The sequence below is a fragment of the Poecilia mexicana genome, unplaced genomic scaffold (assembly GCF_051168715.1).
Source record: "Poecilia mexicana isolate PSO_F unplaced genomic scaffold, ASM5116871v1 scaffold_15, whole genome shotgun sequence".
NCBI classification, from domain to species: Eukaryota; Metazoa; Chordata; class Actinopteri; order Cyprinodontiformes; family Poeciliidae; genus Poecilia; species Poecilia mexicana.
Window position 1 is genome coordinate 1,720,906 of NW_028263384.1, and position 27,593 is coordinate 1,748,498.

Consider the following 27,593-nt stretch of genomic DNA (forward strand, 5'->3'; position numbering starts at 1 on the left):
CAGGAAACAGTTTCATCAGAGGTGGAAATGGGATCATATTTACATCTAAATATGAAAGAATGAAATAAAAGTCAAGAGTTAAAGTTAAATAAATGTGAATTTATTTTCTTGTGCAACATGTGAGAATAATTGTTGATTTTAAGCCTCCAACAGTCAGAAGCTGAAATGTTTGGACCTCAGGAATCAGGTAAGAGAGAAATGTCCTTGTTTGTTTCTGATCTGTTGAAATCCAAGTCACCTTTGACCTCCTCCCTACTCCTCAGCCTGACTCTCCTCCTGGCTGCTGGTCTTCCAGTCCGACCCGTCCGGGTCCCAGTCCAGCCGGATGTTCCGGTTCTTCACGCTGAAGCGCAGCTGCTGCTCTTCTTGCGGCCCGGCGCTCCAGCGCTGCATGGCCAGCCGGGCCAGCGCCGGCATCCGAGGCAGAGCCCCGAGCAGCGTGGGCAGCCAGGCCGAGCAGGGAGCCGAGGTCAAAGGTCGGAGGCTGAGGTCGGCCTCCTCCAGCGAGCCCAGGCCGCCCGCCGCGAACAGTGCCGCCCAGCCGGCGTCCCCGACCGAACCGTTGTAGGACAAGTCCAGGACCCGGAGGGAGGACACGCAGCCACGCCTGCACACGTCAGCTGCTCCGGGACAGTAAAGGTTAATCATTCAGAGCACACGCTACAACCTGGCAGCTGACAGCCGCCATCTTGGCAAGTACTATAACTGTCATGACAGTTGCTATGACAACAACAAACAAGCCATGAGCTCAGGAGCAGCTCTAAGTTATACATTACAGCTATTACTCTATACCTCTGTGTAACACTAACAAATAGCAGTGATATTTACTGCAGTACTTCCTGCTGAGCTAGCAAAATTAGCTTTGCTAATGTAGCTTTTATCTGCTAGCTAAGACGGACATGTAGCCTGCATGTTCCTGCATGAAGTTTGTTTACACGAAGAGTTCGTCCGTCCTTTCCAAAACCGCTGATCATTTGTTCAGGCCGTGAAGCTCCTCATGGTGGACGCGCTCTTTGTGTTCACTACGCCGTGAATCATAATGAATATAAGAGATCTGAGGTATTTTCTACTATCTGTCTCATTCTGGTAGATCCCGACAGCAGCGCCACTGAACCTCCATCTTGGTAGCCAAGAAGAACCATGGCGTCCAGACCAACTAAAACAAAGCACAGCACTCAAAAACTGTAATCAAGCAATAGCTGTACCGTACTTATATTGTTTATAAATTAGATAGGAACAAGGCGAGAGGTAGTTCTAAGCTCTTGGTTTGTGTACTGTTGTCATAGCAACTCCATAGAAACTGTTATGAATGCCTGCCAAGATGGCTGTCAGCTACAAACTTCCTGGAAGTGTGACATCACATGAGAATTATGTATAAACTTACATTATTACATTAAAAATAACCCAAAATATAAATAATGTGTCAAAGTAAAAGCAGTTTTCACCTGAATGACGGTCAGTTCAGGTTTAATTTAAAACTAAATCACCGTGTTGGTTACCTAGGTGACGCAGGTCGTCGGTGGTGAGGCCGCAGCTGCTGAGGCGGAGCTCCAGGACCACGGACGGCTGCAGAGCGTCCATCAGCAGCGGCAGGCGACCGCCCACCACCTTACACCAGGAAACATCCAGGCTGCGCAGGTACGGCGCCACCAGGGCTGGGGAACAAAACATCCAGGCTCTCAGCTTATTCAGCTTTTACTTTTCAAAAATGAAAAGTAAAAACAATAATTCGCTTGGGGACACTTTTTGAGTTCTTCAGTTTGTGGAGGAAATTTGTAATTCATGACTTTCTGCTTCACTGGGGTTTCAGTATGGAGCCAGTTAGAGGCCCACTTTTCTAAACTAATAAAAAATAGGAAAGACAGGCGACCATAGAAATTCATTACGATGCAGAGGAGTCCCCAAAAAATTCCCATAGTGTGGCCTGGCTGGGAAAAAAACTGACGACTGTGTCTGAATGCGTTTGAACTTAACATGCAGCATTTTCCAGAAGGAAGCAAACGTTACTAAAGTCATGGATGAGTTTCTGTAGATCTTAGTGGGTCATTTAATCCTGGAGATGCTCTTCAGGTGATTGAAGGCCGGCTTTGGAACCGTCTTTATGTGACTCTGAAGGTTACACTTATGCTAATCTGCTAGTAGTGTAGCTAACTTTTAGCTTAGCACTTTTGCTAATTTTGAAAACATTTAGCACACCTAGTTTCCCCTAATTATTTTTGTCTGGATAAATTCTGAAGCACTAATTTTCTTGGCTGTTCAGGTGAATAAAGTTAAAGATCTTTGTGCATTAGCTGCCACTAAATACTGTTGTAGTGCAGCTAACATTTGGCTAGCGGTGCCGACCCCTGGCTGAGCCCTGGGCTCATCTCCTCCAGCTGCAGACTCCTGTCGGTGTTTACCCAGGGCGGTGAAGGACTCCTCCGTCAGCCTGCAGCTGCTCATCGGCAGCCTCCTCATCTGAGTCAGCGGCAGCACCGACACCAGCTGGTGGACCGCGCCTCCAGCCTCCTTATTGGACGAAACGTCGAGCGCCGTCAGCGCCGTCAGAGAGGGCAGCACCTGGACTGGAGAGAGGCAGGAGGTGAAGCCTGCAGCGGCTGCTGGCGGTGGCGGTCACAGAGACTCACTCAGAGCCTCCAGGTCGGCGCGTCTGAGGCGGCACAGGTGGAGGTCCAGGCTCTCCAGGTGAGCCATGTGAGGCAGGTGAGAGGCGAGTCGGCTCAGGCCTCCAGCCACACTTCTGTTGCAGGACAGGTCCAGCTGGCGCACCGAGGGCAGGCAGCGCAGGGAAGCACCTGCAGCCACAGGTGAAACTGTAACATTTACTATTTACATTTAGTTTAGTAACTGGAAAAAAAATACTTTCAGGAGTATTTTTATTTTTACTTTGAGTAATTGTATTATGAAGTAGAAGTACTGCTACTCCTGAGTAAAATTTCTGGATATTTTACCCAGAAATTTTAACTTTACTGAATGAAGAACAAATTGTTTTAATCAAAAATTCACCAAACACAGACACGCCTACAGTTTTTGATAAAAATTCATAATTTTTATATTGAAAGAAACTGATTTGGAAAAATATTTTTTGACTGATTGTGTTATTAATATAAGTTGTTTTCATTTTGGTCTTTAAAGAACCAAAATTTCCATGTAACGTTTATATGTGCAATTTGTCTGATGATATTATATGATTTATGTTTTGATCAAATTAAAAAATACTTTATTGATTGTAACTCATTAATTCAAAGCGTTACTGTAGATGTTGAAGGCTGTGGGCAGGAGAGATCTCCTGTAGCAGTCTGTATTACAGCAGGTTTGAAGAAGCCTCTGACTAAAGACACTCAGTACTTCAGTAGTAATTTTACTTTTTTATTCTTACTAGACTCATTTCTTGGTTGGTTATTTTTTACTTTTACATAAGTAAAGATAAGTTGAAGTACTTCTACTTTTACCTGAGTGCAGTTTTTTGCTACTTTACCAGCTCTGCCTGCAGGACGCATCAGGATTTGTTTTCTACTGGAAATGAATTCTAATAAGAAAGTAATAAAATGTTTAAACCAATCAGAAATCTGAGGTTTTGTTCCCACCAAGAGCCTCGAGATCGTCAGGTTTCAGCCCGCAGGCCTGGAGCCGCAGCACGATCAGGGAGACGGCGTGGGACAGGGAGGCGGCCAGCTGCCCGAAGCCGCCAGCGTCCACTTCCTGTGTGAGCTGAGGGTTACAGGAAACGTCCAACACACAGAGTTTAGGCAGAATGGCCACCAGGCCTCCTGAAGGGGAACGCAGACCGAGATGAGCCACCAAGCAGAAAGACATCAGCTGGACCAATGAGGACATGATTACCCAGAGCAGCAGCATCCGCCGCAGTGAGCTGACAGGCCACCAGGTGGAGCTCCCTCACTGATGGCTGAAGTTTACCCAGCAGGCTTTGCAAAGTGCCGCCAACACTGCTGTTCCAGGACAGATCGAGGATCTCCAAGACAGGAGCAGAAGGGAGGGCTTCGCCTTCATACGCACAGAGGAAGAACTTTATTTAGGGGTTTCACAGTAAAAGGGGGCTGAATATAAGGGCCTGACACACTTTTCAGTTTTCTATTTGTGAAAAGTGATAAATTATGCATTACTTTCCTCCTACTTCACAGTTACTGTGTTCACAGGTCATAAAGAATCTCTGAAATCAGCTGAAACTTATAGAAAGTTTAAAGGTGTCAAACTCGAGGCCCGGGGGCCAAATTCAGCCCGCTACAGCTTATTATGTGGCCCTCTAAACTTTAGCAGTACGCATAAATAGGACAGTTGTGCACTTAAATATTATTTTATTTAAATGTACAACCAAATTACATCAACGTGAAAAGATGATCAATATTATTTTCAGAAGAATGCAGAAAGGACTATTTATTAATATCTTAAGAGTTTTTTAAACGTGTTTCATCAATACATTCTGGCACAAACGACACTTTGAGAACATTCGATCACGATGTGGCCAAAAAGGAAAATGACACGTTGGGTGTAGAAAGGCTTTTCCAGATCAGATCTGGAGAAAATAAACCTTAAGCTGCTATCAGCGTCAGGACTGGACGGTTCTGGTCGTAACCGAAGTCTCACCCAGAGCGGCGACATCATCCGCGTTCAGCCTGCAGCTGCAGAGCTTCAGCGTCCTGATCCCACCCACATGTTGGAGGTGAGAGGTCAACGTGGTCAGACTGCCACCAATCAGCTCGTTCCAAGAGACATCCATCTCCTCCAGCTGAGGGAGGAACTGGAGCAGCGATGCTAAAAGGACAAACACAGTCAGCGATGGCGTTTATTTAAATACAACAAGCAGCTAATGTTTAGCTTTACTTTGTGTCTTTTGGAAGGTTTTAAACTTCATAGATAAAGAATCATTATTCTCCAAACTAAAAAACATTCTATTTTCCACTGCAGGTAAGATACTAGCTGCATGAAACTACTCCATATGAACAAAGCAAAGAGATTCCTGTAAGTCCAGATAAATCGCATCCATCTATGGTTGAAACCTGGATCTGATCTGATCTGATCAGGTTTTAGTTTGTTTTTAAACACTGAAGGGTTTTTGAGGCTGCTGGTGATAAAAAATGATCCTTTTAAACACCGGAGGAGTCAAACGTCTCATTATGTCTCATAAAACAGCTTCAGAAACGCTCAGAGCTCTGTGGTGCTGTGATCTCAGGGAGTGAATACCGAGCTCCAGCAGGTCTGTAGCCGTCAGATCGCAGTGAGCCAGACTCAGACTCCTACTGTCTGCTTTCTTCCCCAACCTCTGCAGGAAAACACAGACTCTTCCCCAGCCGGCATCGCGCTGGCTCTCCACCGGCGCCACAGCGCCTGGAAAAAACAAAAACAGCTGCAGCCTCATTTTACCTCCTGTAACTAATACAGTCTGATTTAGAGCAGCTCTGAGGGTAATGGAAGGAGAATTACAAGTATTACAGAAACGGTGTGACAAAAGTAAATTATCACGAAATAATGCAAAAGCAAAATTTTTAATATTTAGCAAGAAGTAAATAAACTGATGATAAACAGCATACAAACAGAAATCAGACTTTTGGGGTAATAGTCTTCAAACTGCACTGGAAGGTTCATTTTGATGTAAAAACTAAGATAAAATAAAATATTTTCTAAATAAGAAATCACTTTACATGTTAAACTGTGGAGAAACCAACACAAAACCTTCAAAAGAAAATTATTTGAATTATAACATCGTCTGATTATTTTAATCTAATTAATGAAATATTTCTGACATTTTAAAGTTTTATGATTTAGTCGACCTCAAAGCCTGTAATAAACTCCTTCCAAGGTTTTTACAAAAGTGGTTTGAAATTAAACTGCATTAAGATATTTTCATTTAAAGAACTAAAGGTCAAAATTAAAAAGTTATTTCAGTTAGATGGATTCAGATGGGAGGAGTTAAAATTTAGTCACTCTCAAGTAAAATAATTTAAAATATTATTTGCTAAACAAATACAAAAAGGTTTGATTGTTTTATTAGTTTGACAACAGACTCAGCTGAAATTTATTGATATGTTTCAGAAAAATATACAGGAAATATTCTGCTGCTTTGATGTTTATGATGCTTTATGTTGAACAAAGTTAAATGCTTAAACTTCTACCTGCACTTTTTCACTTTGTGTTAATGTAATTGACAGGAATTTAAATTTTGTTTCTAGTGTTTCTCTGTCAATTAATAGAGATTCTTTAAAACTAAATCTGTGATCTTTGGGTCATTTCGATGCGTTAAAACCAGTTTCTCTTTCAGAGGACAGAGTCTCACCTGGACTCTGCCCTCTGTTCTCGGACTCTGCGTCCTCAGGGATCGCCGTCCGCTCTGAGGTTCGCGACAGGAAGCGGCCCAGTGGCTTCCTGTCGGATCCCGAGCGCTTCCTGCGGATCTGACTCATGATGACGTCGAGGGGGGATCGTCTCTGGCCGCCTCCGTCTCGTCCCCGCTGAGCCTCTGGACAAAGGTAGCATCGCTCATATGGGGAAATAATTCTTCATAAAACTTAAAACATGGCCCCAAATGCAAAATATGTTACATAAAAGGCAAATATTCTGTCTTCTTCTACAAAATGTAACAATAAACATCAAAATAACTCAGAAAAACTCAACACGATGTGCAGATTATGAGTCAAAGCAAAATAACCATCCTTACAGTCAAGCACAGAGGTGGAAGCATTATGCTGTGGGGTGTTTTTTTTAATTTACAACAAAATGTGTCACTATTGGTTCTTCCATTCTGACAAAGACCCAAAACAACCGAATGTGTCTGCAAACCTGGCAACCAATCAGAGCTCACCTACTTTCTCTACCAACATGGCATCCTCCAGTAAACATGAAAAACAATCAATAACTTATAAATATGTTAAATATTCTGTCACTTTTAGGAAGAAAATACTATCAAATCCAAATATTTTACCTATTTTACATATTAATGAGCATTTAGAATAAAATAACTTGATTACTTTGAGGAATGAATGACATTTTAACAATAAACCTAAAGTATATTTTCAGCTCACAGATTAAACAGAATTTTTAAGTTTATTTAGAAATAAAAGGATGAAAATGCAGAAAACTGATAAAAATCCGTGTTAGGTTTCAGCAGATCCTCTTACCTGCAGCCTCCATGTCAGTTTCAAATCGGAATAGTTTAGAAATAAAGATTTAACTCTCTGCCGGAGGTTCGGTTCGGTTCGGTCCCGCGGTTCGTTTGGACTCACATGAAAACATAAATGACCCAGAAAAAGTCGAATGAAGTCTGGATTTCATTTAGTAAAAGGTTCGTTGACAACATTTAAGCGTTTTTAAAATCTCCTCTTCTCCTCGGCGGAGGCACACCTGTCACCTGGGCGACGTCACGCCTCGTGCTCGTCAGGTGGATCAATCCGGAAGTGCGGCAACTCCTTCTGTAAATGTTTATATCTTTGGCTCAGCTTTCAGGTCAGTGAGCGATGATCATCTGATCATAACAATCAACTGTAGTTAGAATCTCTGTCTATATGTTTATTTATTAAGTTTATGTTGTGGAAATTTAAAGTTAATTTGTGCTGAAAGTAAAAAAAAAGCTTTTATTTACAACATTTCAGCCAAAATCAGCTTTAAATAAATGTTTCATAGAAGATAAAAGCAGATTAAATCAGGTTAAATGACCGGAAGTGAGTAAAGAATGAGCCAAATAAACAAAGTTCCACAATTTACTGTATAATACTGTAAATGTTTATTTTATGGAAATATTTATATTATATTTAAGAAAAAATAAAATTTTAAAGGCATCAATAATGTAACAATTACATTTCTATTAAAAATGAAAGATCTATTAATATATTCGTTTCAGATTTTGCGGTTTCACAGCTCAACCAATCACGTTGCCTATCGCAGTTTTAGCCCCGCCCACTGATTTGTGACTCATTGATTTGACCGATGAAGATATAAACAAAGGACTGAATTAATTAAAACAAAGCATTTTGAGTTTCTTATTTTCGCATGTTGCTGCGTATTTAATGAATTATCAAAGATAAAAAACTTCATTATATTTTATGGATTATAAACAAAAACTGACATATTTTTAGCTTAAGAGGAGAAAACGTGGAGAATCCCCAACACGAGGAAAACAATAACAGAACTTGAAAACTTTAATAAATTCAGTTCTCTGATGTTTTATCGTTTCATTAAAGATCCAAATATGAATTAAAACAGAATCTGGACATTAAGCTTTGTTAATCTAAGAACCTGACTTCATTTTCTGCTTCGATATTCCATATTTTTAGTCTTTTCCTGATACATCTTTTTAATAAGACCGAGTCAGCAGCAAGCACTTCCTGTCCTCCAGTGTCGACTTCCTGGAAATGCCGCATTCCCCAAACATCAGAAAAATAAATTATAATTTATTAAAGTCGACAACAGATTTTTAAAAAATCCAGTCAGAACTAAAACAAAATCTAAAGAAAAAGAGTAGATACATTTTTACCTTTAATAAAATAAAATATATTCTATCAAAACTTATGTTATAGCAAATTATTAGTACACCAACTATTTTACATTCTAAACTTTTATGTCAACACATGACTTGGTCATTTAAACCGCAAATGAATAAAATAAATAAAACTGAATAAATTTATTATTTAATGAGGAAATAATTTAAAGAGACTCTGAACTTCCTTCCAAATTTATTTTATTGGTTGTGAAATCTGAAGCCAGCCACCGACTGGACTCCTCTTCCTCCTCCGTCCTTCGTCTCCTCAAATGCAGAGGCGACGGCGGCGTCCATAAACCTGTGAAATGTCCCAGTTGTAAAAACAAAAAAGAAAAATCCTAAAGGAGCGTCGTCGTCGTCTCAGTCATCGTCGACGGTTGGTGTGATGGTGACGCCTCTCCGGATCTGTCCCCACCCGATGAGACTGAGGGACAGGAAACGGCGTCAACATTTCATTCTGCTGAACATTAAAGCTGCACGATGCAACTTTTACTAACAATATTTCTCTTTGCATATGTTAAAAATATCTGCCTTCTCACAGTGCTAACTAGAAATAACCAATCAGAGCCAGGAGGCAGGTCTTAGCGCTGTCAATCACCCTCGGTGTGGTGAGCAGCTAGCATAGCCTGTTGTGAATGCTAGGCTTGTTAGCATAGCCACAGATGATGCCAGATAAATGGTTTTCCTGTAACTAAATTGTTGATCCTCCAACACATTTAACAGTAAGTACATGAGGATGATTGACAGCGCTAAGCCCTACCTCCTGGCTCTGATTGGTTGTTTTTGGTACACTTCTTCAGATGTTAATGGTAGCTCAGGGAAGGAATCCAGGTTCTCACTGATCACGTCTCAAACTGTTGTGACAGATTGTTTTAACAAATATGTAAAAAATATATTTAATAAAAATTACAAACAGCAGCTTCAAAAAGACAGCATTATGTGTTTTCCAGGCACAATGTGCCATTTTAAAGCACAATCAAGTAACTATGCCAACTTCTGTTATAAAATATGCTATATAAATCAAATATTACCCGACTTTTTAATCTAACACCTCGAAATTGGGCCTCTGTCTCTTTAAACACTCCTGCTTTCTGAAGCTCCGCCTCCAGGAAGTGATGCCAACATGGCTCCACTACAAACCCTTTATCAACTTTTTAGCAGCATTTCACTGAGCAGTAGCTCCTATGTTGAGCTCCATAAGGTGTTTGCTAATTACTGCTGGCTAGTCTGAAGGAGCTGAGTGGGGGAGGAGCTGCATCTGGAAGGCGGGGCTTGGTTCACCCAGGCGATTTGCAGCTGAATGGTTGCCATGGAGATTAAAGGATTTCTGTAACATGCATGAAGGAATCAAATCAACTCTGCAGGGAAAAACATTATAGCCTGATGTAAAGCTCTAATCAAGAAGTTGATTTTAAATGACACTGGCCCTTTAAATCGTAAACATCCGGGTTGTGCTGCGTCTCACCGCCAGTGTTTCTCGACGCGCCGGCTGAGCGCGATCTTCTCGCCAACCTCGGTGCAGACCGGGTTGGTCAGGACGATCTTGGCCAGGTCGGCCTTCACGGCGCTGACACGGCCGCCGGTCGACAGCGAGCCGATGTTCACCATCAGAACCTCGTTCTTGGACAGCTTCTGGACCTGCAGGCCGGAGGAATCGGGTCAGAGAACGGAGGAGGCTGGACTGCGTTTCCCATGATGCACAGCTCACCTTGGCAGCCTTCTTGTCGCCCTCGGTGCGGACGCCCAGCAGCCGCCGCAGCAGGAAGTAGGAGATCTCCAACTCCGTGAAGATCTCAGGCAGCGCGCCGACGGCTCCCAGAACCTGACCCACCATGCGGTCGGCCCGGCACAACGTCGGGTCGATCTTCGTCCCGACACCTGCAGACACCGACCCGTCATCATTCACCCAAAATCCCAGAATTCACTGCTTCATACGGTCATTTTATATCAATACCTCGAATTAACTTAAAAACAACCTGAATCGAACCGGGACAGAGAGGAAAGAAGGAAGGACAGAAGGAAAGGAAAAAGTGAGAAATTAATGACAGAAGGGCAAAAAGAAGGAGACAAAATAGGAAGGAAGGAGCGACAAAGAGAAAGGAAAAGAATGAAAGAAGGAAATAAGGAAGGATTCAAGGTAGGAGAGGATGGAAGGAAGGAAGCAAAGTAACAAAAGGAATTAAGTTAGAACATGAAAAAGTGAGGAATTAAAGACAGAAGGAAGGATTCAAGGGATGAGGTGAGAATGGAAGGATACAAGGAGCAAAGGAAGGACAGAAGCACAGGATAAAGAAAAGGAATAAAGGGAGGGAGGGAGTACGTAAGGAAGGAAGGAAAGAAGGAAGGAAGGAAAGAAAGGCAAGTTAGGATGAAAGAAGAGAGAGAATCTCCAGACATCTGGACTGAACGACACATCGTTGTGTTGATCCGGACTGTAGGAGTCAGACAGACTCCATGGATCCGCAGATCATTCCTGTTGAACCGTTCCTACGTAGAGGAGTCTGGTTCTGGTTCCGGTTCTCTCACCGATCAGGCCTCCTGGGGCGGCGTACTGCAGGTCGTTGTGTTCAGCAAACAGAGACACGATCTTGGAGAAGATGGGTTTGCACATCAGCTTCCCCTCCTGGTCCTTGGAGACGATTCCGGGCCGGACCTCGATCTCCTGGCCCACCTGCAGGACAGACGGACGGCGGTCAGATCACACTGTGACATCACAGCCGGCGGCTAACGCTGCGGCCCTGACCTTCAGAACGCCCTTCAGGATGCTGCCTCCGGCCACGCCTCCCTTCAGGTCGTCCACCTCGCAGCCCGGCTTGTTCACGTCGAACGACCTGATGACTGAAGCCGTTCACGTTAAAAAACAAGCCGATGGAAACAGGAAGCAGTACCGGGTCCGTTCTTACCGATGAGCCGCGGCTCGGAGATGAAGTCTCTGACAGGAACGGGAATCTTCTTCACGATGTATTCACAAACAACCTCGATGTTGTACTTGAGCTGCGCTGAGATGGGAATGATGGGAGCGCCCTCAGCAACGGTTCCTGCAGGAGAAACAGGACAAACGTTAGCAGGAGGAACGTTAGCAAAATAAATGTTAGCAAGACAAACAGCAGAAATGTTAGCAAGAGAAACTTGAGTAAAACATTAGCAGGAGAAATTTCATCAAGAAAAACATCAGATGATTGTTGGCAGGAGAAACATTAACTTTAAGATGGTGATCCAGCAGTTCTTGTTTCCTGGGGTAGAAATTTAGTGTGACACAAAAGCGCATGTCTCTTGGTGACTCCTCAAAATAGGAAAGACGAGAGAACATGCCATTCTAGTAATGTGTCAAACAAATGTGGAGGTGAACCAATGGAAGCCAGTAGAAAAGCTTAAACTGAGACTTTAAAGCTGAGATGTTTAGTCAGATTTAGCTTCCATCCAGCCAACACAGTGGTGGCGCTGTGGTGCTGAGGGGAACCCACCCTGCACGAAGGCGAGGATCTGCTCGTACTGCTCCTTGGCCTGGCTCTCCTTCACCAGGTCGATCTTGTTCTGCAGGATGAGGATGTGCTTCAGCTTCATGATCTCTATGGCAGCCAGATGCTCCGACGTCTGAGGCTGAGGACACGACTCGTTCCCCGCTGGTCGGACACAGAACCAGAACCGGTCACAACCAGACCCCCTGCTGGGGGCGCCAACGAGCCGCAGCGTCTACCAGACTCACCGATCAGCAGGAGGGCGGCGTCCATGACGGCGGCGCCGTTCAACATGGTGGCCATGAGAATGTCGTGACCGGGACAGTCCACAAACGATACGTGTCTGTCGGAGACAAGAGAGCTTCAGTCAGAACCAGAACCAGCTGACAAAGCGTACAAAAGAAGAATAAATGTTACAAATGTTAAAGATTATTAATCTCAACATTAGTATGAATTTAGGTGTGATGCAAATCAGCATCAATAGGAATAAAACAGAGGCCACAGAAAGTCATTTCTGCCTGTTGCCATCAGGCTTTACAATGCCCAAGTCTGTGCTAATTGATTACATTTTTTCTGCACTCATTTATAGGTTATTTATTGATTAATATATTGCATGTGATTGCTTGTTATTTATTTGTTTATATCTAGTCATTTTGAATTTATCACTCTTAGTGATACATATATGAATTTGTATTTATTACCTAAGATGGAGTAGCTTTCAACAAATAACCAATTTCCCCTTGGGAATCAATAAAGTATATTCTATTCTATTTTAATCTCAATATAACTGATTATGTTATTGATGCTGCTCTTGGACCAACAGGGCTTCAAAATTCAGTCAAAGTATTTTGAGCCATTGATTTTTCAGGAATGGAAATGAGTGATGAAGCAATAAGTAAAATTGTAGAAACAATAATTCTGGGAATGTATTTCAGTTAAGCAAATCTGAATCCAATGATTGCTTTAGATTCCAAAAACAAACAAATAACGATGATGAAATAAGTGGCACCTATTTAAATATAAATCTATTTTTAGAGCTCTGAAGCTGCTGGGAACAGCCTTACCGGACCAGTTTGAAGTTGCCCTTGGTGCCAGGGATGTCTGTGGGAAACTCATCGGGGGTGCTGCTGCCACACGACCTGTAGCACTCGGGCCTGGGGCAGCTGGGGTCGTCCAGCTTGTAGACCTGCAGCGGTAAAGAAGGAGCGTAAAGAGAGAGACGGCAGCCACACACAGCAGGAAAACTGGTTCCTGAAACTTCACTGACAAAGATGGCGGATGGATGGAGATTTAGGATGTCTACATGTTCCAGACTAACCTGGATTTATTAATGAATCATCGTAATTAAAAGGAAGAAACCTTAGCGTTAGCATAACCGAGCTTAATGGTGATGTTCCTCTCCAACTCGTTCTTGAACCTGACGGTGTGAACGCCAGAGATGGCCTTCACTACTGTGGACTTCCCATGGGCCACATGGCCGATGGTGCCTTCAGGAATCAGAGAAAAAACAGATTTTAATGCATTAATCACCGAGCATAGCGACAGGGAAACAGAATGAGTCCAGTACCGATGTTAATGGTGGCCTGTCTGCTGATGATTTCTGGAGACAGAGGCGTTAAGGTGGACACGTCCTGCAGAGGGACAGACAGAGAGACAGAGGACACAGTGAGACACAGAGAGGGATTAGCAGGAAACAGCGGCTCTCATCAGATCTCTGGGAAAAATGTCAGGACTGTTTTGATCTAAAGAAACTAAACTATTAAAACGCACACCAGCATTTTAAACCAACTGAGTTTCCAGGCAACATCCGGGCAGCAGAGACAATACTCCACAGTGACATGTCCCAGGATGATGCTATCAGTTGTTAGCTTTGTTAATCACCTCCTTTGCTTCTGCTGCTCCTCTTTAAATATCCGTCTGGCTGACAGAGAGATGTTGGAGTCGGGAATGGATGGAAGAGATGGTTTAAACTTCCTCCTTTTCTCCCTGTTATTTTTCGCCCACCAAGGAACCAGACGCATATATCGCGAATGCTTTGATCCGACTTTGACTAAGACTCATAGAGAGGAGGAAGATGATCCTCAGTGGAAACCAGACATGTCAAACATAACCGACACTAAAAACGGAGGTTCGGAGACTCTGAAAGTAAATATTTCGGTTGGCAGAGGAGCGGCGGAGGGGAGCTCGTTTCCCCGCTGGGCCTGCCGTCATGTGCCGGGTGGAAGCGGCGTTGCTCCGGCCACCGTTCACCCCAACCATTTCCGCGTTTTCCCCGACCTTATTTCAGCCAAATAACCGTCCCGGAGTAACAGCCAGGGGACCGTGAAGCTGTGGATGCGGTTAAAAGGAGACTCACCAACGTGCTGAGGTCCTGTCTGGCCAGGTGAGGCTGACCGAGCGTTGTACCAGACTCATCCCCCGCCATCTTGGATGAAAAGGGAACGGAAGAGGCGGCGGCTCCGCCTGATCAACGGAAAAAGATAATCACTTAATTATTTTTTTATTCATCTATAGATTCACTTTTACCCCTGGTAAATTTCAAAAGAATACGGACCGGTTAAACTAAACCGATAGGGGAAAAAAATCCTAAAGATTTCGCTGCTTTAAAGACAAACTTTTCCGCGTTAGAGAGACGGGGTCCTTTCTGAACGGCTGATGCAATTTATCACCACCGCGATAACAGCTCAACCCGGGTTTCTACCGCTTATTCCTCATTAATACCCGCTTTTTATGGAACTTAAACATTTCTCTGCTAGCCTACATTCTTTAAATATAAGTTTATTAAAAATAAATATCATGCTCCTCATGTTTGGGGTCCGTCAGTAGAAAGTGACGTCATTTTACGATTTGTAGTTCCCGAAAGGCCATTTTGTAGTTTTTTATGTCGATGCTAAAAAAAAAATTCACCACATGTAGTTAAAAAGTACATTCAAGTACATATAATACAGGGTCTCACACAACAACTGGAAGAAAGTTGGAGTCTGCTTATGAGATAATGTTAAGTCTCTTTATTTAAGTGTAGTTTTTCAACAGAGGCAGCATGTCTTTAAAATTAATACGAGGGTTTTTTTTATTTATTTATCTGTCTGTCTGTCTGTCAATTATGTTCCTTTGTCAGGTTAAAATAACAACCTTTAAGTAGATATTAAATATATTCTTCATTAAGTCAACATTTCTGTCTTAAATTAAATATTTTGTTTGTTATTGATCTGATGTAATATTCTGATCTTAAATGTCATGTTTTCATTGACTGTAAGCAAAAATATCCTAAAAAACAGAAACCAACTCTTGAAAACATAGTTAATCTACATAAAGTGTTTCAGTTACTGAAATAAATACACATTTTTATGATATTCTAACTTATTGAGTAGGTCGGGAAATAGTTTTCCCTCTCCATTTGTAGTGATACATCTTCTTACACACACGATCTCCGACGCTCCGCTCGCCGCCCTTCAGTTCCGCCCAGAAGGGAAATGACGCCGGTGCAGAAGATGGAGTCCGTAAATCCTGTGGGCTGCTGTGATTCTGGAGCCATCTAATTCAGAGCCGTGTCGGGGGTCCTTTCGTCCGGCAGATGGATTACCGTCGGGATCCGGCAGTCCACCGCTGCCCGCCTCTCTCCTGATCCCGGAGCTGAACCCCCAACTTCATGTCCGACGGAGCCAGAGCTGCCTGGTCGAAGAGGGGTTGTGGGGATTCGCACCGCCGAGGTGAGACGGCTGGATCTTAGCCGCTAAGCTAAAGCCCGTCCCCCGCGATCCAGACTGAGCATCAGACGGGCGCTTTAAACCGTCTTCCTCCAGTACAAAATGCTAAAAACGAGCTTCTGTCGGCGGCTGTGAGAGTCGAGGTGACCCGCTGTGTGGAGGCTTTGTTTTGGAGCTCTGGTTTCGGCATGAAGCAGAGCTGCAGCTCGCTGGAAGAATGAAAACACCCGGGGATCTGTAACCCTGAGCCGGTAGCTCCGGTCCGCCATCCTGTAGTAGAGTAACCCAAACATCCAAGAGCCAGGGGTCAGGTGTTAGTCTGGTCCAGGAGCCACAGTGGGTCAGGTGTTAGTCTGGTCCCAAACATCCAGGAGCCGCTGTGGGTCAGGTGTTAGTCTGGTCCAGGAGCCACTGTGGGTCAGGTGTTAGTCTGGTCCAGGAGCCACTGTGGGTCAGGTGTTAGTCTGGTCCAGGAGCCACTGTGGGTCAGGTGTTAGTCTGGTCCAGGGGTCAGGTGTTAGTCTGGTCCAGGAGCCACTGTGGGTCAGGTGTTAGTCTGGTCCAGGAGCCACTGTGGGTCAGGTGTTAGTCTGGTCCAGGAGCCACTGTGGGTCAGGTGTTAGTCTGGTCCAGGGGTCAGGTGTTAGTCTGGTCCAGGAGCCACTGTGGGTCAGGTGTTAGTCTGGTCCAGGAGCCACTGTGGGTCAGGTGTTAGTCTGGTCCAGGAGCCACTGTGGGTCAGGTGTTAGTCTGGTCCAGGAGCCACTGTGGGTCAGGTGTTAGTCTGGTCCCAAACATCCAGGAGCCACTGTGGGTCAGGTGTTAGTCTGGTCCAGGAGCCACTGTGGGTCAGACGTTAGTCTGGTCCAGGAGCCACTGTGGGTCAGGTGTTAGTCTGGTCCAGGGGTCAGGTGTTAGTCTGGTCCAGGAGCCACTGTGGGTCAGGTGTTAGTCTGGTCCAGGAGTCACTGTGGGTCAGGTGTTAGTCTGGTCCAGGAGCCACTGTGGGTCAGGTGTTAGTCTGGTCCCAAACGTCCACGATTATTTTCTAAAGGAAAGAAAACCTTTCAGAAACCAGCCCAAAGTAGACAAAGCTAATAAATGATAGCAATTTCTCCATTAAAAAAGACAAAAACACAGTGGAATACAACATGATTGAGTCAGGAGTACTTTCTACAGGAAACTGAAGAGTACACAAAGGAAGCTCCATTTAGCTAAAGACATGAGTTCTCAGACAGGAACATTTTCTACATGAAAGAGGAAAACAGATTTTCTTTCTTTTTAGTAGCAGTATGTCAGTTTCAGAAACTCTTAACCAGGAATACTTTCTATTGGGAATATGAACAAAGAATGCAGAGATTTACAGGCCACAGTTGGTTTGTCCTTATTTCTTCTCATAACGGACGCAAATTTAAACATTTTTTATTAGAAAAAATCGATCAACACAGATATGAGTTGTTTGTAAACACATCCTGACTTCCTGTTTCTGTCCCTTTCTGTCAGAACCGGGGAAACATAAACACAGGAAATGCGAGCGGCCTCTTAGCGCTCAGCCGTCACAGCCTGCGATCGTTCGGCCGGGCTCCAAAAGGTGCGACCCGCTTACACACACACACACACACACACACACACACACACACACACACACACACACACACACACACACACACACGCACACACCCTTACTCCCTCCAAACAGCTCATCCTTTCTACCACTCCTGTCTGATTTTCTGTCATTTTCTTTGTTTTGGGATGTGAAGAAAAAACTGTTTCCAAAGTACTAATTAATTTTTTTTAAAGCTCTTGAAGTTAATATTTGTGATTTCTGTTCTCATGGAAACCAAATTAAACTGATATTCTATTGTGTAGATAGAAGGTTTGGCTTATTTTAACATGTTTATTCTGCCAAAATGTAAAGATAAACTTAAAAGTTTGAGAAGATGAAGTTTAGTTTCTATGACTCTGTCCGGGTTTCCTGTTGACTCCTCGGCGCCACCTGCTGAGCTCAGTTCCTAATTCTGCAGGCCGGTTGCTTCTCTTCCACAGGCTGCTGGTGGCCTGAGGTCCTGACATGACCAACATGGCCGACACAAACACGTCAGCATAGTTTGAATTAAACCTTTATTAACCGACTAGTTGTTGACATGTCTGAGCTCAGTTTGTTGCGTCGTGCGTCGCTCTTTTACCAGCAGCTGACGGCCAGGAATCAGTTTTTATCTCAATTATTAATGAAACGATAAACATTTATGGATGAAACAAACTGGTCCAGTTTTATGGTGACACTTTCTACTGTGAGCCCAGTTTCACCTTCTTTCTATTTCTATTTCTTGACGTTAAACTTGACGTGTTCAGCCGCGCTGTGACCCGGTGACCTTTAACCTGTTCTGGCTCTGTCGTTCAGGTGATTGGCGCTCACTAAAGGGAGTTTGTTAGCATCTACTGGACACAAGGGGCACTGTCCTCTGATTGGCTCGGACAGCCCCCTCTGACATGCCCGTGGCCAATCAGAGGTGAGTGTGTGTGTGTGTGTGTGTGTGTGTGTGTGTGTGTGTGTGTGTGTGTGTGTGTGTGTGTGTGTGTGTGTGTGTGTGTGTGTGTGTGTGTGTGTTTGCTGAAGCTCTTCCTTTCGCTGCGTTTTCCCGTCTCTGCCTGATGCAGCGCTCACGCTAACTAGCCTGAGTCCATGTTTGTCTGTTTTCTGACTCCTCTGTTCCTCCGTTCTCCTCGTGCCTCAGGTGTGTTATGTCGGGGGGAGATGTGGAGGTGTACCTGTCCCAGGTGCATGATGGGAGCGTGTCGTCGGGTTTCCGTGCGCTGTACGAGGAGCGTCTGCTGCTGGACGTCACGCTGCTGATAGAGGAGCACCACTTCCAGGTAGCGCTGCGATTCATCCACCGTTGGGGGAAAATGTTCATCAATCCAACCAACTGGATCAGTTCAGATAAATATCAGAGGTTTTTCTGCACCTGCTACATTTAACAACATTTTCCTCTCTTTCTGAACTTCCTGGTCATTTATTGTTGATATTAGCAACAGGGGTGATGTCACACTGTGTGTATAGAGAATTGGCTGTAAAGCAGTAAAGTGTTTAGATAAATGATCAGGAAGTTGATATTTTAAGCAGCAATTAGCCCAGTTAGCATTAATTACCATAAACAAACAGACGGGTGCAGATTGAGGCATTACTGAAAAGAGAAGTGAATTTTATTCTAAAAACAGATTCGTTCTTGAAATCAAATGTTAATTATGACATCTGGAATAGTGACTAATTGATAACTGAAATAATCAGTTATAATCAATAATAAAAGTTAAATAGAGGATAGACTCTAAAAACATTCAATTTGCTGAAAGAACAACACAGTCAGAGCCGTAATTAACACTAAGCTGTACAAAAATATGTAAATTTTGCATTTAAGTTTAAGAAAAAACCCAGACTTTCTGTAAACATGTTGTCAGAATAATCAATCATCAGAAGCATTGATTAATCAGTCATTTAATTGTCAGAAAAGTTGATTAATCATCATAATAATTGACAGATCAATTGATTAATGGTCAGACGATTAATCTTCGTAATACAAAATAGTCGATTAATTGCCAGAATAGTTGATTCATGGTCAAAGAAACTGATTGTTATAGATTATAGAATAATCTATCAACCATTGAATAATTGATTAATCGCCAGAATAATCAGGTCCTGCCAGCTGTAGCCGTAGATCCGGTGTTGCTAGAATGGTAACTAAGGTGTGCTGACTCCGCCCACAGGCCCACAAGGCGCTGCTGGCCACACAGAGCGACTACTTCCGGGTTATGTTCACGGCCGACATGCGGGAGCGGGACCAGGATAAGATCCACATGAAGGGGCTGACGGCCGCCGGCTTCGGCCACATCCTGCGCTTCATGTACTACGGCTCCCTGGAGCTCAGCATGCCCACCGTGCAGGAGATCCTGCAGGTATCCGTGGTTCTCCGGTGACTCCTGAGAAGCGGAAACTTTCACTCCGACCTTCATGAAATGTGTTTGTGTCGCTGCAGGCGGCCATGTACGTCCAGCTGACGGAGGCGGTGGAGTTCTGCTGCTCCTTCCTGCTGGCGAAGATCTGCCTGGAGAACTGCGCCGAGGTCATGCGCCTCCTGGAGGACTTCAGCGTCGGCGTGGAGGGCGTCCAGGAGCAACTCGACAACTTCCTGCTCGACAACTTCGTCCCTCTGATGAGCCGAGCCGACTTCCTGTCCTACCTCAGTCTGGAGCGACTCCAGGTCCGACAGAAGATCTTAGATGTTCTCGCCGACCCGCGTTCGTCATCTGAATTATTGATTTGAGGCGATTATCATTTAAAATCTGTTTTAGCTTATAAGACGTAATAAATCTGTCGGCATCACAGAGTATACAGATGGATTTGCAGGGTGACAATTTGAATCAGAAACAAATTTTTCTATTATTTCTGTTCAAAGACTGACGAGGAGAAAGGAGTGAAAACAATTAAAGGTTCCATTTAATATCAAACTCCATCAGAAATACGATTATGATGCGTTAAATTCTGTTATTTTAATGACCAGCATTAGTTTAGCTTAGCTGCCTGACTTCAAAAAAATTACTCAAAATGTTGTTACTTGAATAATTTTTTAAATCAATTTGATTCATGGGATTATGTATTGCAGCGCCGCCAGGGGGCGCTGTGGGGCGGCAGAAAATTAGATGAGAAAAAAAATGCAAAAATAATAAAAAACTTAATCCCAAAAATTGTTTTAATCTTAAATTTTTCTGTTATTTAATCCTTTTATAAATAAAATCTAAATTAAAGTAATTTATTTAAATGTAATTTTCTGACTCATCAGCTGTTTTCCTCCTGAAGCAACAAATAGAAAAAAAAAGAGAAAAAGAACCGAACTCTGCAAAAACACATGGTGAGGACGGTGGACATAAAATAAAACCTGGTGTGATTAATAAGGTAACAAATTTAATATGAGTAAATTAATAATAATAAACATACAACAATAGATAACAATTAGCAGTGATGGTCTTTGACACAAACATATGGCTAAAAACATTCAACATTTAAACGCACAGCTCTAGAAACTACTGTATAAAATATAATCTAATATAAAATCTTACATATTTTCTCATAATCCAAAGTTTGGATTTTGATGAAAAACTGAACCATCTGGTAATAAAGTCCTGATATATTTTCTGTAATAAAACCTAAAATCAGAAGCTATGAGGCAGCATTTATGCTAAGTGAGTGTAATAAACATGAAATGGTGAATAAATAACATTGTAATCGTTGATGTTTCTTTGTATAGTTTATATTTTGTCTGTCTGGGTTTGCAGACGGGTTCTGGAGCTCGACGCTGTTTGGGGTTCGTGTCTGGAAGAGTCTGGGAATCGTTTTTCTGTCTCTGATGTTTTTTCTCCTGGTTTTCGGCGCAGGCCTACCTGAACAGCGACGCTCTGAGCCGATACCCGGAGATCGAGCTCTACGAAGCCGTCCAGGCGTGGCTGAGACACGACCGGCGGCGCTGGAGGCACACCGACACCATCGTGCAGTCCATCCGCTTCTGTCTCATGACGCCGGCGGACATCTTTGAGAAGGTGAGCGCCGCGCCGCTGTGCAGCCGGGGCTCCCCGGAGGCGTCCACGCTCAGGTTTCTGTCTCCTCAGGTGAAAACGTCGGAGTTCTACCGCTACTCCAGACAGCTGAGGCAGGAAGTGGACCAGGCGCTGGGATATTTCCACGACGTCAACCTGCAGCCGCTGTTGGAGACGCGCTCCAACCGCATTCGCTCCGTCCGGCCGCAGACCGCCGTGTTCAGGGGGATGATCGGCCACAGCATGGTGAACAGCAAGATCCTGCTGCTGCAGCGGCCAAAGGTGACACACCGCCGTCTGATTGGTCAGCGGCTTTCACCAGAGTATCTGTTGATTGATTATTCCATGTTTATTGTTAGACTGTTTGCTCTTCTCATTGTTCTGTCATTCGTTCTTTGTTCAGAAGTTGATTTTCTGTTCATCCTCTCATTTGTTTTGGTTCTAATGTTCATTGAATCTGTTGTTTTATCCTTCGTTCGTGTTTTACAGTAAACTAGGCTTTGGATACAGAAACATGCCTTATTATGGTGCATTCACTGTAATTAATACAGTTTCATTAAGTTTGAACCCAATGACCTGTTAACGTCGCTGCCATAAAAATCTTATTTTCCATAAATTCAGTTTTGCATAACAGATTTTGCTCACTGAATGTATTAATTTCTTCGTTTTATCAGTTTGTTCAGTGTTGGGTTCATGTTGGCGTGTATTTAAAGACCTTGTCGGACCCAGCAGTGTCCGCTAACCGTGCCGGCGCTGTGTCTCAGGTGTGGTGGGAGCTGGAGGGCCCTCAGGTGCCGCTCCGACCCGACTGCTTGGCCATCGTCAACAACTTTGCCTTCCTGCTGGGCGGAGAGGAGCTGGGGCCCGACGGCGAGTTTCACGCCTCCTCCAAGGTTTATCGCTACGACCCGCGGCAGAACTCGTGGCTGCGCATGGCGGACATGTCTGTTCCCAGGTCAGAGGTCCTTTCTATGAACTTTGACCTTTGCTCTGAAAGCAAACAATTCGCCTTTAGCTTGAAAGTGATGCTCAGTGGTTCTCCATCCAATCTGAGGATCTTTATTTGTCAATATAATTAGTTCTGTAATGATTAATCGGATTAATAGGAATTAATCAATTTGTTGGAATAACCAACTAATTTAGAAATCGATTAATCGTTACCTGGAGCATAAAGATTCCCAAAAAGGCCACACTCAGAGCAGTATGAAGCCAAAACTACACAAATATACTTTCTGCATTTGTCTTTAAAGATGTGGTCAGAATAATCAGATAATCGATTAAATAGCCGATTGATCATCAGAATAATCAGCAGCTAACAGAACCGCTAGCTGCTTTGGTTCTGGTAAGTTACTGACTGACTGGTTGTCTGCAGGTCGGAGTTCGCGGTGGGAGTCATCGGGAAGTTCATCTACGCCGTGGCGGGCCGAACCCGAGACGAGACCTTCTACTCCACGGAGCGCTATGACATCACGGAGGACCGCTGGGAGTTCGTGGATCCGTATCCCGTCAACAAGTACGGCCACGAGGGAACCGTCCTGAACGGGAAGCTCTACATCACCGGCGGCATCACGTCCTCCTCCACCTCCAAGCAGGTGTGCGTGTTCGACCCGGGCCGGGAGGCCGGCGGCGGCGGCGGGTCGGACTCCCACAGGACGCGCTCGGCCCGCGGCCCGCTGCTGCCCGGGACCCACGCCAGCTGCTGGGAGAACAAATCCAAAATGAACTACGCTCGCTGCTTCCACAAGATGATCTCCCACAACGGGAAGCTGTACGTGTTCGGCGGCGTGTGCGTGATCCTGCGGGCCTCGTTCGAGTCGCAGGGCTGCCCGTCCACCGAGGTGTACGACCCGGAAACGGACGAGTGGACCATCCTGGCCTCCATGCCCATCGGCCGCAGCGGCCACGGCGTGGCGGTGCTGGACCGGCAGATCATGGTGCTGGGCGGCCTGTGCTACAACGGCCACTACAGTGACTCCATCCTCACCTTTGACCCCGACGAGAACAAGTGGAAGGAGGACGAGTATCCCAGGATGCCTTGCAAACTGGACGGCCTGCAGGTGTGCAGCCTGCACTTCCCAGAGTACGTGCTGGAGCACGTCCGGCGCTGCAGCTGAGGTCCGCTTCACGTTTTGTACCGACGGACTGTCCGCCTGGCGCCGCTGCGCCGGAACCAGGCGTTTCCGGGTGGGACGACCCGGCGACCGGCGCCGACCGACAGGTGAGGCGCCGGGCGGCTCGGCGTTTTCACAGTTACCCTTTCTCAGAAAATTAAAGGAGGAAATGATGTCAGAAAACAAAAAGTTTCATCTATTTACGCTTAGAGGGAGCGACCGGAAACACACTGGAAGCAGCAGAACCCGGTTCCGGTTCTGGTTCCGGGTCCGGTTCCTCCTGAACACCTTTGATCCATAGCTTAGCTGAAATACTTTAAACCCCAACAACACGAATCAGATATCCAACATGACACTATCCTCCGTAGCGTAGCTGAACTCGGTGGTTTCGGACTCGTCTGGTTCCGGTTCGGCTTCCAGTGCGTTCCAGTTTCCAGCCCCAGTTTCCCACCGAGCCGTAAATGTTCAGCCCCGCCGCGTCTCTCTGCTCCCCGCCACACTGAGAGGAAACCGCGGCTTAGATCCGGCGCTGCTGCTGCCCGTTTGGTTTTGTTTACATTCCTGCACTTTATCGGTTCTCTGAGTGTAAATAGTTTCCTGTTCTGGAGGAGAGAAACTGACCCGGTTTGGCACGAGATCAGGGCTTTTTGGGGGCATTTCAACAAATCTGGACCTCATTCAAGAACATTTGGACGTTTATTTTCCACCTGATTGTTGATGGAAATAAAAACGTTTTAATCTGGGGCTAAAATCTGTAACGGCAGTAATCAGTAGAGATTATCATCTCACAGTGTCATGGTGTTAGACGGCCATGTCTTACTGCTGCTACTTCAATATCCATCATGTGTTGAAACCTACAGAAGCCTTTAAATGAAAGAGTTTGGAAATAAATTCAGGAGCAAAATATCGTTAAAACGACTTTCTGGTTAAAACAAGAAACTTTATTTAATGTAAATCAGGAAAACCTTTTTATAAATAGATGTAAAATTCATTAAAACAAGAAAACCTGGTTAAAAAAGGGAAAATATTATGAGATACAAAACATGTTAAAATGAGATTAAACTCATCTTAAAATGAGTTTCTAATTTCAAGAGAAGTTTTATAACTTATTAGGATAAACTTTCTAATTTTAATAAGAAATGAAAACATTGTCATAAACAGATAAAAGTATTAAAATTAGAAAAGTTGTCGTTGCAAAACTAGAAAATTTCCAGTTAAAATAAGAAAATCTCGTTCTAACTTCTGTTTTATCGATAAAGTTTTGCTGTTTTATATTTACAACCTTTCCTTATTTAACAGGGAATATTGTGGTGTTATTTAGACATAAACCTCATGACAAGTTTTTAAAATCTTGTTAAAACGGTTTTTCTTTTTAAAACCAGATATTTGTGTGTTGTGTTAAAACGTTTCCATAGTAACAAGTTTTATAATCTGCTCTCTGCCAAAAACATCAGCTGGTCTTTTTTTGCTGTATTTGTTTTGCATTTGCTTTATTAAAATATGCAAAACTAAATATTGAAAACCAAAATGTGCAACACTTAAGATATTCAAACTGACACCAGTATTTATAATATTATATTAAATTTAAGTTCTAGATAACGGCACAAAATCGGTGGTAAAATCAGGTTGCGCTAACTTGATAGCTAGATTTAGTTTGATTTGTCTAGAATTTTACTTCTTATGTAAATAAATAAACTAACTGAAAAAATAACTTCAGGTAAGTTTAACCTCCATATCTTCAGTTATTTGAAACAGAGGGATCCAAAGTGCTAACTTTAGCTTTAGCTCATGATGTCGCTACAGCTATCTTAGCAGCTAGCTTTAAATTGTCTAGGTTAGTTTTTAGTTTAATAACCACTTAAAAATATACAATAAATTTGAAAATAGAATATGATTGATTCACAAAATTGCAAAAAAAGAGTAAAGTTAGTATTTTTAAAATGTGTTTCCACCATAAACTGCTTTAACTGCTTTGTTATGTAACTGTGTGAAAGAATGAAAATAATATTTTCATTCAATGTATAAATTATAAATGACCAAACATCAGCAGATAAACCTACCTTTAGCTAATGCTAACTACAGCTAACCGAGATGTAGTTAGCTACAGCTAACAGTTAGCATTCACTTCATTTGGTATACAAACACTAACTAACATATTTATTAGTATACTGACGTAGGATGACTTAAAAATAAATATAACATATTTACACCAAATAGACACAGCTCTAGTTTAGGTTAGCCACAGATAACTTCATTTGGCCAACAAATTTTATTTCGCCATAATCTTTCCTCAAAATTTAAAGTTGTGTTTTCAATATTTACAATAACATTTGGTAAAATTAGTGTAGTTAAATCACAGTATTTTATCACAGGAAAAGTGATTCAAATAAAATAAATCTTTGCTAGAACAGAAACATTCGTACTGATTAATACTTTGTCATTAATAACTATTCTACTTCTTATGTAATTACGTGAAATAGCAAAACAATACATCTTTTTACCTAATTGAATCTCATTTACAGTTATGGACAATGTTAGCATCTGATGCTAACATTAGCATCATATAATGCTAACATTAGCATTAGCTTAACCTGCTATGTTAGCTGCTGGCTTTCACTTGATTCGACCTGAAAATTTCATTTATCCAATTAGTTTTTTTTTTCCTAAAACATGTTGATAAATAAATATAAAATGTTTAACAGTTTAATTGTATAAACATTCAAAAATATCAAACTGTTGTTTCTCTGATCCACTTTAGGTGTAGAATTATTTATTTTAATGAAATTTAAACTGTTATTTACAGGAAACCAACTACGATTACGGTTAGCTCACTTAGCTTTAGCATTAACTAGCTAAAACTAGCTAGCTTCATATTAGCTGTCTACCTTAATTTAACTGATCTTCCTCCATTCTCGTTTCCTTCTTAGCATTTTGGACACAGCTGCTCACTCGTTTGGTCAAACATGTTGGTTTTTGTTCCAAAATAGACGAAGAAGAAAAAATGTTTGTAGTTGGAGGATTTTTAAATTTCTTTGCCAGATATTTCAGCTGTTATTCTAAGATGTTCTTGTTTGAGGTCCATTGGTAATTTACCTCGGCTAAATGATTACCAGCCTTCGTTTCAACAAAACAGACTGTTTTCATTTCAGATAATTTAATCTGCAGTTTGTTTTCTGGCAGATTTAATCCCGCCGCTGTCTTAGATTAAAGCTGCACATTTCATCCTTCAGGCCACGTAGCTGAGCTGACAACCAGCCTGTTTTATTTTGAGCTAACTGTGAAAAGGGCTAGAGCAAATAATGATGCCGTCACGTCTTTCTGCTGCGTATTTATTTAATTTATGAGGTAGTGCTTTTCACTGAGCTATGCAGTAACAGTATTAGGAATGTTTTCACTATCAGAATTTCATTCACAGCCCGGTTCTTCAGCGTTTCTGTCGTTTTTCATCTCCATCCTGCAGCAGCATGTGAGTTTCTCCGTTTTATTTATTTTTCTGTTATTGATGAATCAGTAATGTCAGAACAGATTTACTTCCTGAAGTCTGTCTTGATGTGAATTATAAATATATCAGGAACTTGAAGGCAAACATTCATTTCAGACGGTCATTCTGGAGCATTTATTATTGCGTCATCCCTTTACATTTCCTCTCGGTCGCCGTTAATCGCCGCTCCGCTCCAGCGTTGCTGTTTGAAGAAGAAACTTGTAACCAGTAAAGTTCAGCCGTCCCCACCTGAGGAACACGCAGCATCCTTTAGTCCGCCATTTTCCCGCCTGTCCGTAGGAAAACAGATCAGAGGACGCTAAAAAATAAACTTTCATTGCTTCAACGACTGTACGGGGAAAAGAGAGAAAAATCTGAATAACATATCTTACTCTGAGTAGAAACTCTTTGGAAACGATTTGTAACCTTTCCAGAAATAAATGTTCATACTGGTCAACCTCCAGCTGCTGAGTTTTTATTTTCCTGTCACTTGTTTATAATTTATTTCCTGACAAACTTCTTTTCATTAAATGCTTTATGGACAAATCTGATCATAATCAAGAAACTTATAGCATCATTTTGGAATATCTATAAATACTTTTAATCCATAAATGCAGTTTATTTCTATTTTTATATTAAAAAAATTAATTTTTTCTAGTTGCTAGCTGTAGCAACTAGAAAAAAATTATTCATTAATTACAACTTAGATATATATACAATAAATTTAATTGCAGTAAATATTTTTTATTAAAAATCGAG

General features: G+C 42.9%; 3 protein-coding genes across 4 annotated transcripts; 1 reads left to right on the forward strand and 2 right to left on the reverse strand.

Moving 5' to 3' along the window:
- Positions 1-78: 78 nt before the first annotated feature.
- On the reverse strand, positions 79-7,390 carry lrrc31 (leucine rich repeat containing 31). Its single transcript, XM_015004642.2, has 10 exons — positions 7,134-7,390; positions 6,293-6,475; positions 5,203-5,346; positions 4,606-4,773; positions 3,844-4,005; positions 3,588-3,770; positions 2,628-2,795; positions 2,400-2,564; positions 1,500-1,655; positions 79-620 (listed from the first exon to the last, which is right to left on the reverse strand). Exons 1-10 carry the CDS (start codon positions 7,144-7,146, stop codon positions 253-255), a joined length of 1,710 nt encoding a protein of 569 aa, XP_014860128.2. The 5' UTR covers positions 7,147-7,390; the 3' UTR covers positions 79-252.
- Positions 7,391-8,672: 1,282 nt separating this feature from the next.
- On the reverse strand, positions 8,673-14,428 carry eif2s3 (eukaryotic translation initiation factor 2, subunit 3 gamma). Its single transcript, XM_015004665.2, has 12 exons — positions 14,306-14,428; positions 13,517-13,580; positions 13,309-13,436; positions 13,014-13,135; positions 12,198-12,292; positions 11,956-12,114; positions 11,395-11,529; positions 11,235-11,329; positions 11,018-11,162; positions 10,200-10,369; positions 9,957-10,129; positions 8,673-8,915 (listed from the first exon to the last, which is right to left on the reverse strand). The coding sequence occupies exons 1-12, from the start codon at positions 14,372-14,374 to the stop codon at positions 8,852-8,854; spliced, it is 1,419 nt and encodes a 472-aa protein (XP_014860151.1). The 5' UTR covers positions 14,375-14,428; the 3' UTR covers positions 8,673-8,851.
- A 960-nt stretch (positions 14,429-15,388) lies between these two features.
- On the forward strand, positions 15,389-27,297 carry klhl15 (kelch-like family member 15). 2 transcript variants are annotated; one of them, XM_088013281.1, is made up of 10 exons: positions 15,621-15,659; positions 17,160-17,247; positions 18,058-18,166; positions 18,392-18,530; positions 19,419-19,607; positions 19,688-19,912; positions 21,084-21,245; positions 21,315-21,524; positions 22,007-22,197; positions 22,615-27,297. In XM_088013281.1, the coding sequence occupies exons 3-10, from the start codon at positions 18,147-18,149 to the stop codon at positions 23,354-23,356; spliced, it is 1,878 nt and encodes a 625-aa protein (XP_087869407.1). In that variant the 5' UTR covers positions 15,621-15,659; positions 17,160-17,247; positions 18,058-18,146; the 3' UTR covers positions 23,357-27,297. The 2 variants fall into 2 exon arrangements, with proteins under 2 accessions (XP_014860149.2, XP_087869407.1); XM_015004663.2 differs by lacking the exon at positions 18,058-18,166 and having other exon boundaries at positions 15,389-15,659.
- Positions 27,298-27,593: the final 296 nt, after the last annotated feature.

Bases quoted from the DNA above. Each gene is read 5' to 3' on its own strand.
- lrrc31 (XM_015004642.2), bottom strand. The intron at 2,565-2,627 runs GTGAGTCTCTGT...GCCTCTCTCCAG, and splicing joins CGCCGACCTGGAGGCTCTGA to TCCAGGTGCTGCCCTCTCTG. The intron at 1,656-2,399 runs GTAAACACCGAC...TTTGTTCCCCAG, and splicing joins GGAGTCCTTCACCGCCCTGG to CCCTGGTGGCGCCGTACCTG.
- klhl15 (XM_015004663.2), top strand. From the start codon at position 15,599: ATGTCCGACGGAGCCAGAGCTGCCTGGTCGAAGAGGGGTTGTGGGGAT. The intron at 15,660-17,159 runs GTGAGACGGCTG...CCTTTCTGTCAG, and splicing joins TGGGGATTCGCACCGCCGAG to AACCGGGGAAACATAAACAC. The intron at 19,608-19,687 runs GTATCCGTGGTT...GTGTCGCTGCAG, and splicing joins CCGTGCAGGAGATCCTGCAG to GCGGCCATGTACGTCCAGCT.
- eif2s3 (XM_015004665.2), bottom strand. From the start codon at position 14,374: ATGGCGGGGGATGAGTCTGGTACAACGCTCGGTCAGCCTCACCTGGCC. The intron at 13,437-13,516 runs GTACTGGACTCA...TGATTCCTGAAG, and splicing joins ACAGGCCACCATTAACATCG to GCACCATCGGCCATGTGGCC. The intron at 13,136-13,308 runs GTTTCTTCCTTT...TTACCGCTGCAG, and splicing joins TCGGTTATGCTAACGCTAAG to GTCTACAAGCTGGACGACCC.